At 40.6% G+C, this 15,907-nt stretch overlaps 1 protein-coding gene across 5 annotated transcripts in view; it reads left to right on the forward strand.

Annotated features, from left to right (window-relative positions):
* The window catches only part of VDAC3 (voltage dependent anion channel 3), a 44,436-nt gene that overhangs the window by 14,650 nt on the left and 13,879 nt on the right, over positions 1–15,907 (forward strand). For 4 of the 5 annotated variants that reach the window (XM_043503083.1, XM_038384926.2, XM_043503084.1 and 1 more), the window contains 3 exons: positions 1,010–1,059; positions 12,027–12,179; positions 15,572–15,624. In XM_043503083.1, the coding sequence (XP_043359018.1) occupies positions 1,010–1,059; positions 12,027–12,179; positions 15,572–15,624 (256 nt within the window). Of the gene's footprint in view, positions 1–1,009; positions 1,060–2,515; positions 2,519–12,026; positions 12,180–15,571; positions 15,625–15,907 lie in introns of all 5 variants that reach the window. The other variant, XM_043503081.1, reaches the window with a different exon arrangement.

The following is a 15,907-nucleotide window of genomic DNA, read 5'->3' on the forward strand; positions in this document are numbered from 1 at the left end:
ATGTTATTAAACAACGTGTGAGTGGGTGCCTTTCCCAAACTGGTCTAAAACCAAGTTCACGCACTGTAAAGTCAAAAACTCACCCTGTTTCTCAGACTTGTCTTTGTTAACAAAGACCAAAACTATATTTTGACAAATTTCAGCTCAAGCTTTCTTTCTAGTCTTAGCTGCTTCTAGATTTTTCAGCCTAAAGAGAGAGCAAATGTTGTTCTGGGATGTGTAAACAAAGGAATATCAAGCAGGAGTAAGGAAATGGGATTGTCTGTGTATGTGGTATTGGTGAGACTATGACAAAAAAAGATGTTGACAAATTGGACAGCTTTCAGAAAAGAAGTACACGGATTATTTGAGGGCTGGAAGACCTGCCTTGCAGTGAGAGACTTAAACATGTCCGTTTATTTAATTTCTAAAAGAGAAGGGTAGAAGATGGTTTGATCCCAGTCTACAAGTATCTAAATGGAGAAAAGATATCTGACGATGTCTTCAGTCTGGAAGACAAATGTCTAATGAGATCCGTTGAAGCTTGACAAATTCAGATTAAAAATAAGACACAAATATCTAACTGTAAATATGATCAACCATTGGAACGATTTATCAAGGGGTAATCACTTTAAGTCTCTTAGTAAAACATCCAGTCTTTACTTATCAATATGCCCATCTCAAATAGATGAAATTCTTTGGCCTGTGTTATGCAGCAGTTCAGATAGATGATCATAATGTTCCCTTCTGGTCTTAAAATGTATTAATCTAATTCAGGACTGCTCAGCGCACACCCTCATTGTGCTCTATAATAGACACTTCTGCCTCCCTTACATCCTTATGGGTAATGAGCCACCTACCTTGGCGAGTCATCAGAAACCACTTAATACTTTTCCAGGAAGATCAGCACCTAGTAACAAGGTGGGCTGTTTCAAGCAAACACTCCCAACCTGTTTCATACCGGAGTAAGCATCTATCATATTCTTGTACATTGCAATGTAAGAGAAACTTGTGAACTTTGCTGTTTCAGGATTTGGAATGATCAAGTTAGAGCTGAAGACCAAGTCTTCCAGTGGCGTGGTGAGTACTGAAGACTTTCAATGACACCAGTGTACCAAAGATGGGAGTAAACCTCTTTAGTAACAAAAGTAATTCACTGGTATTTACTACTTTTCTGTTTCATCTCTCATTTTAATGCCTGGAGGTGAGTGGTGTGCTACTAGAATGATGTAAAGAATTGGTGTCCCAGTATTTTCTCTGTGATCTAAACAAACTTTCACATAGCATACTGACATTGTTAGGATTTGCATAGATACATTTGTTCACTCTTCCATCTTCGCAGTGTTTTCACCCCAATCTTCAAAATGGGTTTCCATTGTCATGCTTCCAGTCATGTGTGTTCTCTCTCACTACCTTTTTATAGCTAAATTTGTTTCTGACTCGCATCTCTGCTTATGGATGCAGGCCAGATCATCCACCACTGTTAGTCTCGATTCACAATCCTTCATTAACTATTTATCCAAAGGACTCGGGACACCAAAAACCTTTAGCTAAGTGAGGTTTTGGATGAAGTTGAGAGCCAGCTGTGGCTGGCTTTGCAAAAGCTATACTCCCAAGTTCCAACCATCAAAATATTGCCAGAGACCTTCGCTGGATTTAAAGGGAGTGTTTGAATCTTGGAAACCATTGGTGACCTGGGGGACATAATTTAGCTAGAGTTTTATTGTGCTTGGGCTTGCATTTCCGGTTCTGTTCAAAATGGATTGAACCTTGTTCCTTTATGCTTATGCTGCTAAGGTTAATAATAAAGCATAGCATTTTTATAGCATCTATTACATGAGGCTTTGACAGCATTTTACATGAAATAAATCTCACGGGATCTCTGAAAAGTACAAAATATCATAATCGCCATTTTACAGAAGGGAAAAATTATTAGTTCCCCATGATCTCACAGGAAGCCTGACAGAGCAAGGAATAGAATCCATATTTTTTACCTTTACCCTCAAGAATATCTCCCCACTAGGCCCACTTATTCTTCCATGGACTTTTGCACTCCTGTGCATGCATGTCTACAGTGCCATTTATGCTTACTTCACTCACGTTACTTTTCAACCTCTACCGTGCCCCTGTTTGTTTCAGCTCTCCCTTCTAGTTGTACGTTCGCACCTCAAATATGCACAAACATCTTAATTCATTCTTATAGCAGAAGGTAGCTTGTTGTTTTGTAGTTTGTCACAGTTAAGTGGATTACCACAGTGAGATAGCAAAGATATGGGGAATACACGTTTTTTATTGTGACTGAAATGAAATAGCTGCAAAGTATGAAATATCAGGTTTTTTTAGACAATTTGTTTAGCAAGACATTGTAATTTTCAAATGCTAAGATTATTATACTAAGGCTGTTGTGTTCAATAATGGCCAGAATGTATACAGAAAACATCCAAATCTGCCTAAATTTACTGATTGATCAAAATCCTTAATTTCTCAAATGTTTTCTCCCCTTTCCATGCAACTTTGGTTCTGGCTACTTATTCAGCTGGTAAGAATAGTGATTGTTCTTGTGTATTTTTTCCTGTTATCACTTTCTAATGGGTTTCCTACTTTTACATACTTAGCTCTGGACTATGACACACATTGACATTCCTAATCTCTTTAGGAGGTGAAGGAAAAATGGTAACTGACATGAAGCATTCCTGGGTGCATGGCTTGCACTCCACTATAACCCAATTGTATAACACAGGTATTTAAAGTCTGTGTCAAAGAACCATAGAAACACAACAAAAATAAGAGGAAAGGAATCTAGAAATTGTGATATAAATAACGTTTTCTGTTATTTCAGAATCATGATTTAGCATTTCTAATATCAGTATTTGCATTAACAATGAAAGAACTGAAGGCTTGTGTGGGATGGAAGTGAGTTGGGGTCCAAAATGAGGGATGTGCCACATAATTGGGTACAAATGGAAGCTAAACTCTGTCTTGATATAACGGCAAGTAGTTTTACCGTGTGTTGAGCTATGTTTACATTTGAGAGGAAGAACCTTCATATACAGCTTTCATTCCCTCGCAGACTTTTCTTTCAGATGTTGTTGCTTCGTATACCATAACTGGTTCACTGTCCTCAAATGTCTCATATTTTTCTAAGATGTCTGCCACAGTGAGCTGAAAGGTCAAATATGAAGGTAAACTTGAGGACTGGTTCAGACTGGTATATGAAATTAAGCCAGTCTGGCATTCTGATGCAGAGGATTTCAGAAATGCTCCCACAAGATATGATCCAATCAGAGCTCTGCTTTTGACAGTCTGGAGATGAATGGTAACAAATGTTGACTCTGCGTTGTCCTCTCTCAGAAAGAGATCCAGTTCTAACTGCTAGGAGAATCCTTCTGCTCTTGATCATATGACAGCAGGATTCTTTCTCTTCACTGTGTTTAGTGAAAAGGGCAGACAAGATCTTTTTGTTTTCCTTGATCTGAGAAATCTGTTCAGCTGTTTAGATTGATGATCTGCATTAAGATCAAGCGAGAGATTTTTAAGTCAGTTAGTTATAGATTGGTCTCTTAAACATTAATCTCACAGAAGTAACAAATCAGAGATTTGTGCACTTATATTTGGAGCCTGAAAACTCTGTTTAAAGGTTAATCAACCACAGAAGTCAGCTTCCTGCTCTTGATCCTATATTTTCCTTTGCTGTCTGGATGGATGTATTTTAGGACAGTTGTGTGCTGTTGCAGCATGGCATAATCATAAAGTAAATGCCATCTTGCATATTGTGACAGAAATGTGTTTTTGGTAGTACCTCTCTGGTACTTTAAAACTGTTCCAAGTGTGAGTTTCCTGAAACTTATAGCTCATTGCATTGGGCTGGGAGTGTGGAAATTGGGTATGTGCCATCTAAGAATAAAAGTTCTCACAGACTTGGAACAAGCCTAATCTTTACAATTTGGGTTCCAAAGATGGGAACTGAAGTTGTCTTTTGTCAGACATGTCTCATAACTTGCCTGATGCACATTATAACTGTAGTTAGAATGTAATTAACATTTTTAATGTGTTGCTCATGTCTTCACACAGCATTTACTGAGTTAGTTTTACAAGAGGGTTAGACAGTAGATGTGGACAGTTGACAAGGAGAGGCATAAAGTCTTGAAAATAAGAAACCCTAAGGTATGGGGAACTGGCCAGCATCTGGCTGGCTTTAGGCAGCGTCGGAAGATGTGGGTTTTGAGCTGTTTTACAAAAGTATCTGTGAGGTAGAGAAAAGGGACAGATTGTTCAACAGCTGGTGTGGCAGCATCAAAGAATGAACTTCACAAAGGTGGGTAAAGAATGAAGAACGTACAAGGAGGTCAGAATTGGAAGAGCAGATGAAGCCAGTAGAGTATAAGGAGAAAAGATTGGAGAAATAGAAGGGATAGTCTTGGCAGTGCAGTGCTTTGAGGGTGAGGAGTGTGATTTTGCTAGTAGATAGCAAAATGGAGCCCTTTCAGAGTGGTGGCGATGTGATTATGTTCATGTGTAAAGGTTAGAAGGTGGATACAGGGTTCTGAATAGATGGAAGTCTAGGTGCAGGTTCTCTTGGGAAGCTATAGAGGGGAGGGCTGCAGTAATCCAGGTGTGAAAAGGCAAATGGATAGGAGTTCCAGTAAGTGTGTGTTGAGGTAGTGACTTGTATGGAATATGGAGGCCTAGCTAATGGAAAGACTTGTAAGAAGATTGTAAATTCACAAGGAAAGGAGATCCTGAGAGATAAATGAGCTAAAGACTCAGCTGAGCATACCTATCTTTCAGAGGAGGAAGTTTGCCTCTGTGAAGATAAGTTTAAAAAAAAAAACTAAGACTGAATCAAGTGTCAACTTGACATTTGGAAAGAGAAGTTATTGAATGATCTGAAAGAGAGGGAGAAATGTCATTAGGATAAAAGGGACAGTCAATTACAAGGGAGGGACAACCCTGAGGCATCAGCATAGTGTCTGAAGTGAAGCATTCAGAGGGTGATACAGATGGTTAGTTGTGTAAAGTGCTATACGGAGGCCCAAGAGGGTAATTAATGGAGCCACAGTCTACAAGGTGAAGCAAATCACTGAAAATTCTGAGGTGGATCCTTTCGATGCTATGAAGCACAGAAAAGATGATGGATATTGTAGGCAGTGAGGTAGTTGGAAACATGGGTTGCTAAGAGTAAGTTGGATATGGGGTTATATTTGTTGAGGTGAAAGATGGATTTCTAGAAGAGTCATAACAGCTGCCGCTGGATTTAATTTTGGCTGTTTGGGCTAAATTTGCTTGTTGGGTTTAGTGTGCGGGTGCTGGATGGTGATGGTTGCGGCCTGTGATGTACAGGAGTTCAGACTAGATGATTTGGTGGTGTCCTTTGTCCTTAAACTCTGATGCTTTGTGTGTGGTTTGGCTAGGGAGCTAGAATAGAGACTGTTGGAAAGAGATCAGACACTAATGGGTTCAGTGAGTTTTCTGTCCAGAGTGTATGGTATCAGTTAGGTGAGGTGCAGATGGCTGTGGTATCAGATGTGAGAGGACTGAATCTATGTAAAGGGAAAAAGAGGGGGTGGCGCTGGTGGATATCACGTACTATTGCAGTTTTAGAATGGAAGAATATGGCAGACTTTGTAGGTGAAAAAGAAGAGAGACAGGGTGGTGAAAAAGTGAGATAATGTAACTGAAGAGTGACCAAGGATTTTTTGACGTCTTTAAAGAATACAGAATAATAAAATGATGATTTTTCCAGACCAGAGGGTGGCTTGAGGGAAGTCTGGGATTTATCCAGACATTACAGTGGAGGAAGTGTCTTTTGCACTAGCATTTCTCCAGTTGATGGCCTTTTGTCTTAAGGATTTGGAGTTTGGTAGTGCACTGGGGGACTGGGTCAGGAAGTAGGTAACTGAGATACAGAAAGAATTATGTTCAATGGTAAGAAGTAGAATAAAGAGGTTTGGAAAAAGGGGCCAGAAGAACAGCCATAATGGATCAAACCAATGATCCATCTAGCCCAGTATTCTGTCTTCCGACGGCTGCTGCAGAGGAAAGGAACAGAACAGGGCAATTATCAAGTGATCCACTTCTGTTATCCTGACACCCAGAGCATGTGGTTGCATTGCAGGCCATCTTAGCTAATAGCCATTGATGGACCTATCCTCCAGGAACTTATCTAATTCATTTTTGAACCTAGTTATACTTTTGGCCTTCACAGCATGACCCTGGCAATGAGTTCTAAAGGTTGACTGTGCGTTGTGTGAAGAACTGTTTCCTTTTGTTTATTTTGCGACTCCTGGCTCTTGCGTCATGTGAAGGGGTAAATAACACTTCCTTATTCACTTTCTCCATACCATTTATGATTTGATCGATCTCTATCACATCCCTTGTTGTTTGTCTTTTTCCCAAGCTGAACAGTCCCGGTCGTCTTAACCTCTCCTCATACGGAAGCTGTTCCGTACAAATAATCACTTTTGTTGCCCTCCTCTGTACTTTTTCCAGTTCTAATCTCTTTTTTGAGATGGAGTGACCAGCACTGCATGCAGTATTCAAGGTGTTGGCATACCATGGCTTTATATAGTGGCATTATACTGTTTACTGTCTCGTTATCTATCTCTTTCCCTATGGTTCCTAACATTGTTAGCTTTTTTTGACTGCCTCTGTACAATGAGCAGATCTTTTCAGAGGAATATCCACATTGACTCCAAGGTCTTTTTTTTTGAGTAGTATTAGCTATTTTAGACACCATCATTTTGCATGGATAGTTGGGATTATGTTTTACATTGGGATTACATTGCATTTATCAACATTGAATTTCATCTGCATTTTGTTTTTCCGGTCACCCAGTTTTGTGAGATCCCTTCTGTAACTCTTTGCAGTCAGCTTTGGACTTAACTACCTTGAGTAATTTTGTACCGTCTGCAAAGTCTGCCACCTAATAGTTGACCCCTTTTTCCAGATTATTTATGCATGTGTTGAACAACACTGGTCCCAGTACAGATCCTTGGGGGACCCCGTTATTTACCTCTCTCCTTTTAAAAACTGACCATTTATTTCTAACCAGTTACTGAACCATGAGAGAACCTTCCCTCTTACCCCATGACTGCTTACTTTGCTTAAGAGCCTTTGATGAGGGATCTTGTCAAAGGCTTCTTGAAAGTCCAAGTACACTGTATCCACTAAATCATTCTTGTTCACATGTTTTTTGACCATCTCAAAAGTCTGATTGGTGAGGTGTGATTTTCCTTTACAAAAACCATGTTGACTCTTCCCCTATAAATTGTGTTCATATATGTGTCTGATAATTCTGTTCTTTACTATAGTGTAAATCAATTTGTCTGGTACTAAAGTTAGGCTTTCCCGCCTGAAATTGCTGGGATCGCCTCTGGAGCCCTTTTTATCTGTCATCTGGGTCCAGGTATTATGATGATTTATGAGTGTGTAAAATGATTATACAAATGGTTTAAAGCAGTGGTTTACAGCTAGCATCTTAATGCTACTATATAAATCTGATACACCCACACCTTGAATAGTGCATGTAGTTCTGGTTGCCCTATCTCAAAAAAAAGATACTAGAATTGGAAAATGTTCAGAGAACAACAAAAATGATTAGTGGTATGGAACAGCTTCCGTAGCAGAGATTAAAAAGATTGGGACTGTTCCTTTTAGAAAAGAGACAACTAAGTTGGGGAGGGGTTGATAGCGGTCTATTAAATCATGAATGGTGTGGAGAAAGTGAATTGAGAGAAGAACCAGGGGTCATCCCATGGAATTACTAGGCAACAGGTTTGCAATAAACAAAAGGAAGTACTTCTTGAAACAATGCACAGTCAACTTGTGGAACTTGTTGCCCGGGGATGTTGTGAAGGCTGAAAGTATAACTGGGCTCAATAAAAAATGAGACTAGTTCATGGAGAATGGGACCATCAGTGACTGTTAAACAAGATGGTCAGGGACACAAGCCCACATTCTGAGTATCCCTAAAGATCTGACTGCCAAATGCTGGGACTGGACGATGGGATGGATCACTCGATAGTTCTCCTGTTTGGTTCTTTCCCTCTGTAACATGTGGCAGTGGTCGTTTTTGGAAGACAAATTACTGGGCTGGATAGACATAGTATGCCCATTCTTATGGTCTTATCAAACTGCCTAGAGGGACTCAGCAAGCCTTCCCACTCATTCATGGGGTTGCAATACCATCTGCTCAAATTTGGCCCGGTCACCCTCAGTCATGACAGAGGGGTGGCTGGAGCAAATGTGAGTGAGTGACATTGTGACATGGCACATGGGAGTTGAACTCGTTTTTGAAATTGAGAAATACTGCCTTGTAAAACTTTGTGGATATTAAGGTATGTGCTTTTAAAAGGTTTCAGAGTAGCAGCCATGTTAGTCTGTATTCGCAAAAAGAAAAGGAGTACTTGTGGCACCTTAGAGACTAACAAATTTATTAGAGCATAAGCTTTTGTGAGCTACAGCTCACTTCATCGGATGCATTTGGTGGAAAATACAGAGGGGAGACTGATACACACACAGAGAACATGAAACAATGGGTTTATCATACACACTGTAAGGAGAGTGATCACTTAAGATAAGCCATCACCAGCAGCGGGGGGGAAGGAGGGAAGGAGGAAAACCTTGCATGGTGACAAGCAAGGTAGGCTAATTCCAGCAGTTAACAAGAATATCTGAGGAACAGTGGGGGGTGGGGTGGGGGGGAAATAACATGGGGAAATAGTTTTACTTTGTGTAATGACTCATCCATTCCCAGTCTCTATTCAAGCCTAAGTTAATTGTATCCAGTTTGCAAATTAATTCCAATTCAGCAGTCTCTCGTTGGAGTCTGTTTTTGAAGCTTTTTTGTTGAAGGATAGCCACTCTCAGGTCTGTAATCGAGTGACCAGAGAGATTGAAGTGTTCTCCAACTGGTTTTTGAATGTTATAATTCTTGACGTCTGATTTGTGTCCATTCTTTTACGTAGAGACTGTCCAGTTTGACCAATGTACATGGCAGAGGGGCATTGCTGGCATATATCACATTGGTAGATGCGCAGGTGAACGAGCCTCTGATGGTGTGGCTGATGTGATTAGGCCCTATGATGGTGTCCGCTGAATAGATGTGTGGACAGAGTTGGCAACAGGCTTTGTTGCAAGGATAGGTTCCTGGGTTAGTGGTTCTGTTGTGTGGTGTGTGGTTGCTGGTGAGTATTTGCTTCAGATTGGGGGGCTGTCTGTAAGCAAGGACTGGCCTGTCTCCCAAGATCTGTGAGAGTGATGGGTCGTCCTTCAGGATAGGTTGTAGATCCTTGATGATACGTTGGAGAGGTTTTACTTGGGGGCTGGAGGTGATGGCTAGTGGCGTTCTGTTATTTTCTTTGTTGGGCCTGTCCTGTAGTAGGTGACTTCTGGGTACTCTTCTGGCTCTGTCAATCTGTTTCTTCACTTCAGCAGGTGGGTATTGTAGTTGTAGGAATGCATGATAGAGATCTTGTAGGTGTTTGTCTCTGTCTGAGGGGTTGGAGCAAGTGCGGTTATATCGTAGAGCTTGGCTGTAGACAATGGATCGTGTGGTATGATCTGGATGAAAGCTAGAGGCATGTAGGTAGAAATAGCGGTCAGTAGGTTTCCGATATAGGGTGGTGGTTATGTGACCATCGCTTATTATCACCGTAGTGTCCAGGAAGTGGATCTCTTGTGTGGACTGGTCCAGGCTGAGGTTGATGGTGGGATGGAAATTGTTGAAATCATGGTGGAATTCCTCAAGGGCTTCTTTTCCATGGGTCCAGATGATGATGATGTCATCAATGTAGCGAAAGTAGAGTAGGGGCATTAGGGGATGAGAGCTGAGGAAGCGTTGTTCTAAGTCAGCCATAAAAATATTGGCATGCTGTGGGGCCATGCGGGTACCCATCGCAGTGCCGCTGATTTGAAGGTATACATTGTCCCCAAATGTGAAATAGTTATGGGTGAGGACAAAGTCACAAAATTCAGCCACCAGGTTAGCCGTGACATTATCGGGGATACTGTTCTTGACAGCTTGTAGTCCATCTTTGTGTGGAATGTTGGTGTAGAGGCTTCTACATCCATAGTGGCTAGGATGGTGTTTTGAGGAAGATCACCGATGGATTGTAGTTTCCTCAGGAAGTCAGTGGTGTCTCGAAGATAGCTGGGAGTGCTGGTAACGTAGGGCGCCTGAGGAGGGAGTCTACATAGCCAGACAATCCTGCTGTCAGGGTGCCAATGCCTGAGATGATGGGGCGTCCAGGATTTCCAGGTTTATGGATCTTGGGTAGCAGATAGACTATCCCAGGTCGGGGATCTAGGAGTGTGTTTGTGCGGATTTGTTCTTGTGCTTTTTCAGGGAGTTTCTTGAGCAAATGCTGTAGTTTCTTTTGGTAACTCTCAGTGGGATCAGAGGGTAATGGCTTGTAGAAAGTGGTGTTGGAGAGCTCTCTAGTAGCCTCTTGTTCATACTCCGACCTATTCATGATGACGACAGCACCTCCTTTGTCAGCCTTTTTGATTATGATGTCAGAGTTGTTTCTGAGGCTGTGGATGGCATTGTGTTCTGCATGGCTGAGGTTATGGGGCAAGCGATGCTGCTTTTCCACAATTTTAGCTCGTGCACGTCGGCGGAAGCACTCTATGTAGAAGTCCAGGCTGCTGTTTCGACCTTCAGGAGGAGTCCACCCAGAATCCTTCTTTTTGTAGTGATGGTAGGAAGGTCTCTGTGGGTTAATATGTTGGTCAGAGGTGTGTTGGAAATATTCCTTGAGTCTGAGACGTCGAAAATAGGATTCTAGGTCACCACAGAACTGTAGCATGTTCATGGGGGTGGAGGGGCAAAAGGAGAGGCCCCGAGATAGGACAGATTCTTCTGCTGGGCTAAGAGTATAGTTAGATAGATTAACAATATTGCTGGGTGGGTTACGGGAACCACTGTTTTGGCCCCTTGTGGCATGTAGTAGTTTAGATAGCTTAGTGTCCTTTTTCTTTTGTAGAGAACAAAGTGTGTGTTGTAAATGGCTTGTCTAGTTTTTGTAAAGTCCAGCCACGAGGAAGTTTGTGTGGAAGGTTGGTTCTTTATGAGAGTATCCAGTTTTGAGAGCTCATTCTTAATCTTTCCCTGTTTGCTGTAGAGGATGTTGATCAGGTGGTTCCGCAGTTTCTTTGAGTGTGTGTGGCACAAGCTGTCAGCATAGTCTGTGTAGTATGTAGATTGTAATGGATTTTTTACCTTCAGTCCTTTCGGTATGATGTCCATCTGTTTGCATCTCTTCAATCTGTTCAGTCTCTCTGGTCACTTGATTACAGACCTGAGAGTGGCTATCCTTCAACAAAAAAGCTTCAAAAACAGACTCCAACGAGAGACTGCTGAATTGGAATTAATTTGCAAACTGGATACAATTAACTTAGGCTTGAATAGAGACTGGGAATGGATGAGTCATTACACAAAGTAAAACTATTTCCCCATGTTATTTCCCCCCCACCCCACCCCCCACTGTTCCTCAGATATTCTTGTTAACTGCTGGAATTAGCCTACCTTGCTTGTCACCATGCAAGGTTTTCCTCCTTCCCTCCTTCCCCCCCGCTGCTGGTGATGGCTTATCTTAAGTGATCACTCTCCTTACAGTGTGTATGATAAACCCATTGTTTCATGTTCTCTGTGTGTGTATCAGTCTCCCCTCTGTATTTTCCACCAAATGCATCCGATGAAGTGAGCTGTAGCTCACAAAAGCTTATGCTCTAATAAATTTGTTAGTCTCTAAGGTGCCACAAGTACTCCTTTTCTTTTTGCTTTTAAAAGGTTTCCTAGTCTAGGCAGAGTTAGACAATAGGGTCAATGGACTGATTTTAGTTAAAATAGAATCCTCTTTAGTGGAATCAATGTATTAATGTCTCCAGTTCCATCATTAGAATGTAATATTTTGCAAGGGGTGTGTTCCAAATTTTTTTTTTAAAGTGGGGGGAATAAGTGGTTCAAAGGGATGGGACTCATCAAGTAGAAATTAACTTTAGTTAAGTAATAAGTGTGTTTAATTCTAGTCTGGTATTTTTGCCAGGAATTTACCACCACTGGTTCCTCCAACACAGACACAGGGAAGGCCTCGGGCAGCCTAGAGACCAAATATAAGATCAAGGACTATGGACTTACATTCACCCAGAAATGGAACACGGACAACACACTGGGGACAGAGGTGTCCATGGAGGATAAGGTAAGAGAAAGTAGAAATTATGAAAGCGATTCAGCAAGTCAAGTAAAAATACTGTGAGAATAAACCAATAGAAGATATAAATGATAGGAGAGCTGTGGTAAATTAGGACTAACTAAAATATAGCATAGAAGGGAATATCTTAACTCATTCTTTTTGTACAGTGTGTGGGTTTTCATATAACTCCGTTTCTGAATTTGATGTTCTTAAAGGTGGAGTTGTAGTGCAGACAGGCAGAGCATACAAATGTCCTCTCCAAATACTATGCATCATAATTCAGATTTGCAGCATGACTGCTATTGCAGATGGGCATTCTGAGTATTCATACTGTATTTTAATAAATTGAGTTTATTTTCTGATACGTAAATATATCCATTAAGGACTAGGGGAGTCCTTGATTTTCATTTATGACCTAAGCCAGGTTTTAAATCTAAACTTTCAAAAATGAAGCAGTTGTCCCATTTGATTTTCACTGTAACTTGTCCCTACATACTTACTAACTTACATTACAAAACAAATATAGCATCAGGTAGAGGAGGCACTTTAGAATAAAAGTGTGCAAAGATGCATAGTTGAGTCTGTTCTCTGCCTCAGAATTGCCTCCAAGCTCTGTTAGTGGAGCCAGCTGCTCTCGTAAACAGCATGAGGTGGATAGCTGAAGACAAAGGTAGTTGTGAATTTTTAATGTGCACACAGACTAGACAAATCTGTGGATCTGGAAAACCCACCAAAGCCTGTAAATTGCAAACACTGATTACCTCCAAATCTTAATTTTTTTCTAAAACTATTGTGACATGAAATGCAGTAAACTAGCTGTAATTCAATATTATGGTTGCAAGAAGAACCATTCAAAAAAGCTAGGAAGAGCTAAAAATTAAAGTTACCCATTCCAATCCTCGGTCAATGTGGAGAGGACACACACGAGCATTTGTAAACTGAGCTGAGATTTCCTAAGCCCTTCAACCAAAACACGTTGTTTTAAGTAAAATAGAAAACCGATTTATTAACTACAGAAACATAGATTTTAAGTGATTTTAAGTAGCAAGCATAAAGGCCAAAGTTGGTTATCTAAGAAATAAAAGTAAGTTAAGTTCTGCAAACTAAACAGGATTTAAATCAAGCAGTGTAGGTGGTACAAACGGGTTTTGGTTTTCCAGTACACAGACTGGGACTCTTTCCTAGCCTGGGACCCCCTTCCCCCATTCAAAGTCTTTGTCTTCCAGATGTTTCTTCCAGGTGTTGAGCTGGGAGGAAGAGAGCCAAGTGATGATGTCACTTCCCCTCTTATGTTTTCTTCCAGCTTGCGAAAGATCTTTGCTTTGAGGTGTGTTAATCCACCCCCATGGCGTACATGCTTCCTCTGAGAAAACTCTAGAATAGAGGATTCTTTTTTCAATGGGTATTGATGAGCCATTAACACTGTCTGGCTACTCCATTGTTGTACCTGACAGGCTGATTGTGGGTGTTCCCAACCTCACAGCATATTTCAGTGACATACCCATAGTAAAATTTTATAACTTTACATACAATCCAACAGGATATTAATGTTAAACAATCAATACTTTTAAAATGATACCTCACAACTAGCATACTTTGTACAAAACATAATTATGACAGTGGTGAATATGGGGGTTCTAGGGGGCTGCTTTGAGGTACAGGGTATCACAATGTTTAATATGCCAGATGTGCAGTATGGCCAAGTTAAGCAACCTTACTTTTGGAATTGCCTGGTTTTTAAGTATTTCATCTTGCAAATTGGTGGTTTGCATTTAACATATAAGAAAGATTAACGACCTAAAAACGAAAATATGCAGCAATGCAATATTATATGTATATTCAAGGGGGTTATTTAGATGTTGTCCAACCAGCTTTGCAAAATATTTAAATAGTTAGGGCTGTGAGTGCAAATAAAAGTTAGAACTAAAGTAAAGATTTACTAGTTGGCCAACCAAAGCAAGGTCCTACACTCAGCTCAATATTGTTTCTCAGTGCCGTGCAATAACTTTTGGAAACTGCATCCAATTAATTCAAAAATTTCATGGAATGTTGTATTAATTTTTGGTGAAAATAAAAAAGACCTGTTTTCAGCTAAAATCAAGCCCACAGAATGCCCATTTGTGCAGCAGCAGAAGAAACTCTGGCATCCTCTCCTGCTGCTTACACACACTAGCGGGTTGCATGCTTCATTGCTCATGTAGGCCTTGCTCTGTAGATTTGTCTAATTTTTTTAAGTGCAAATGAAGGCATTGTCTTTCCCCGCTATGCCCCTTGAAATATCTTCCTTCCCACAAGATTGAGAAGGAAGGAGTGGACAACAGGTGTTGTCTTTTGAGGAGGCAGAACATTAGAGAGAAGGAATGAAATGTTCTCTCTCCTTTCCCTCTGGCTGTCCCTGAGCAGGGGTATTGTTATGCTGCAAACTGTTAATGGATGCCATCAACAGATGACAGCAACTTTGTCCCCCATTTTCCTGCCATTCAGTGTTCAAATTATCCCCCAAAATAAAAAGTTTCTGGCCATTAATGTCTAGAACATTCTCTGAAATTTCAGAACTGATCAGAGGGGGCATTCAAAAGTTATTGCATTACATACAGACATACACAAACAGAGAAATGCCATCAAGTTGAATGTAAGGCCTTACATGGGAAAGATTAATAAAGCTGGGACTTTTCAGCTTGGAAAAGAGACAGCTAAGGGGGGAAATCTTACAGAGGTCTATAAAATCATGACTGGTGTGGAGAAACTTAGTAAGGAAGTGTAATGTACTCATAACACAAGAACTAGGGGTCACCAAATGAAATTAATACGTAGTAGGTTTAAAACAAACAAAAGGAAGTATTTCTTCACACAACACACAGTGAACCTGTAGAACTGTGTGCCACAGGATGTTGTGTATAACAGGTTTTAAAAAAGAACTAGGTAAGTTCAGGTCCATCAATGGCCATTTGTCAGGATGGGCAGGGATGGCGTCCCTAGCGTCTGTTTGCCAGAAGCTGGGAATGGGCGACAGGGGATGGGTCACTTGATGATTACCTGTTCTGTTCGTTCCCTCTGAAGCACCTGGCCTTTCAGAAGACGGGATACTGGGCTGGATGGACCATTGGCCTGACCCAGTATGGCCATTCTTATGCTCTGAGTACATATTTATAAGGTGCCCACCACTTTAGAATCCAGGAATGTGAAAAACTAGTGAAGTTACTTGTTTTATTCACTCAAACTAAGTCTTCAATGTGGAGTTCTCTGCAAATTACTTTTTGTGCAAAAGATCATCTTTTCAGACAAGAGAAGGAGATGGGAATTATAGTAAGGTAAGAGTATATAATGCCAATCATCTTTTTCAATAGAAGGAGTCCAGATAATCTGACCTTCTTTTTTTTTTTTTTTCTTCTTTGCAGTTAGCTGAGGGATTGAAGCTGACTCTTGACACCATATTTGTACCAAACACAGGGTAAATATCCTCCTTCAATTTTGTGTTAGAGATTCCTAGAGTTGGATTAAACATATGAAAAGTTAATTGTCTGTCTTCAGTGGCAGTGATAAATAAGCATAGTCATATTCCAGTATCCCAACAGGTAGGCGTTCTGGGTAAAAATAAAGAACTTTTTTGATTCTGAAGAGCTTGGTAGAATATTTGTAAGGGCGCAGCTAATATCAGATTTATAATATATTAGATTAAAGATTCCTCTCAAAAACATAATTTTCCCTCCATCTAAAAAGGTGTAATAAATAAA

Source organism: Dermochelys coriacea, chromosome 26 (genome assembly GCF_009764565.3).
Source record: "Dermochelys coriacea isolate rDerCor1 chromosome 26, rDerCor1.pri.v4, whole genome shotgun sequence".
Taxonomy (NCBI): Eukaryota; Metazoa; Chordata; order Testudines; family Dermochelyidae; genus Dermochelys; species Dermochelys coriacea.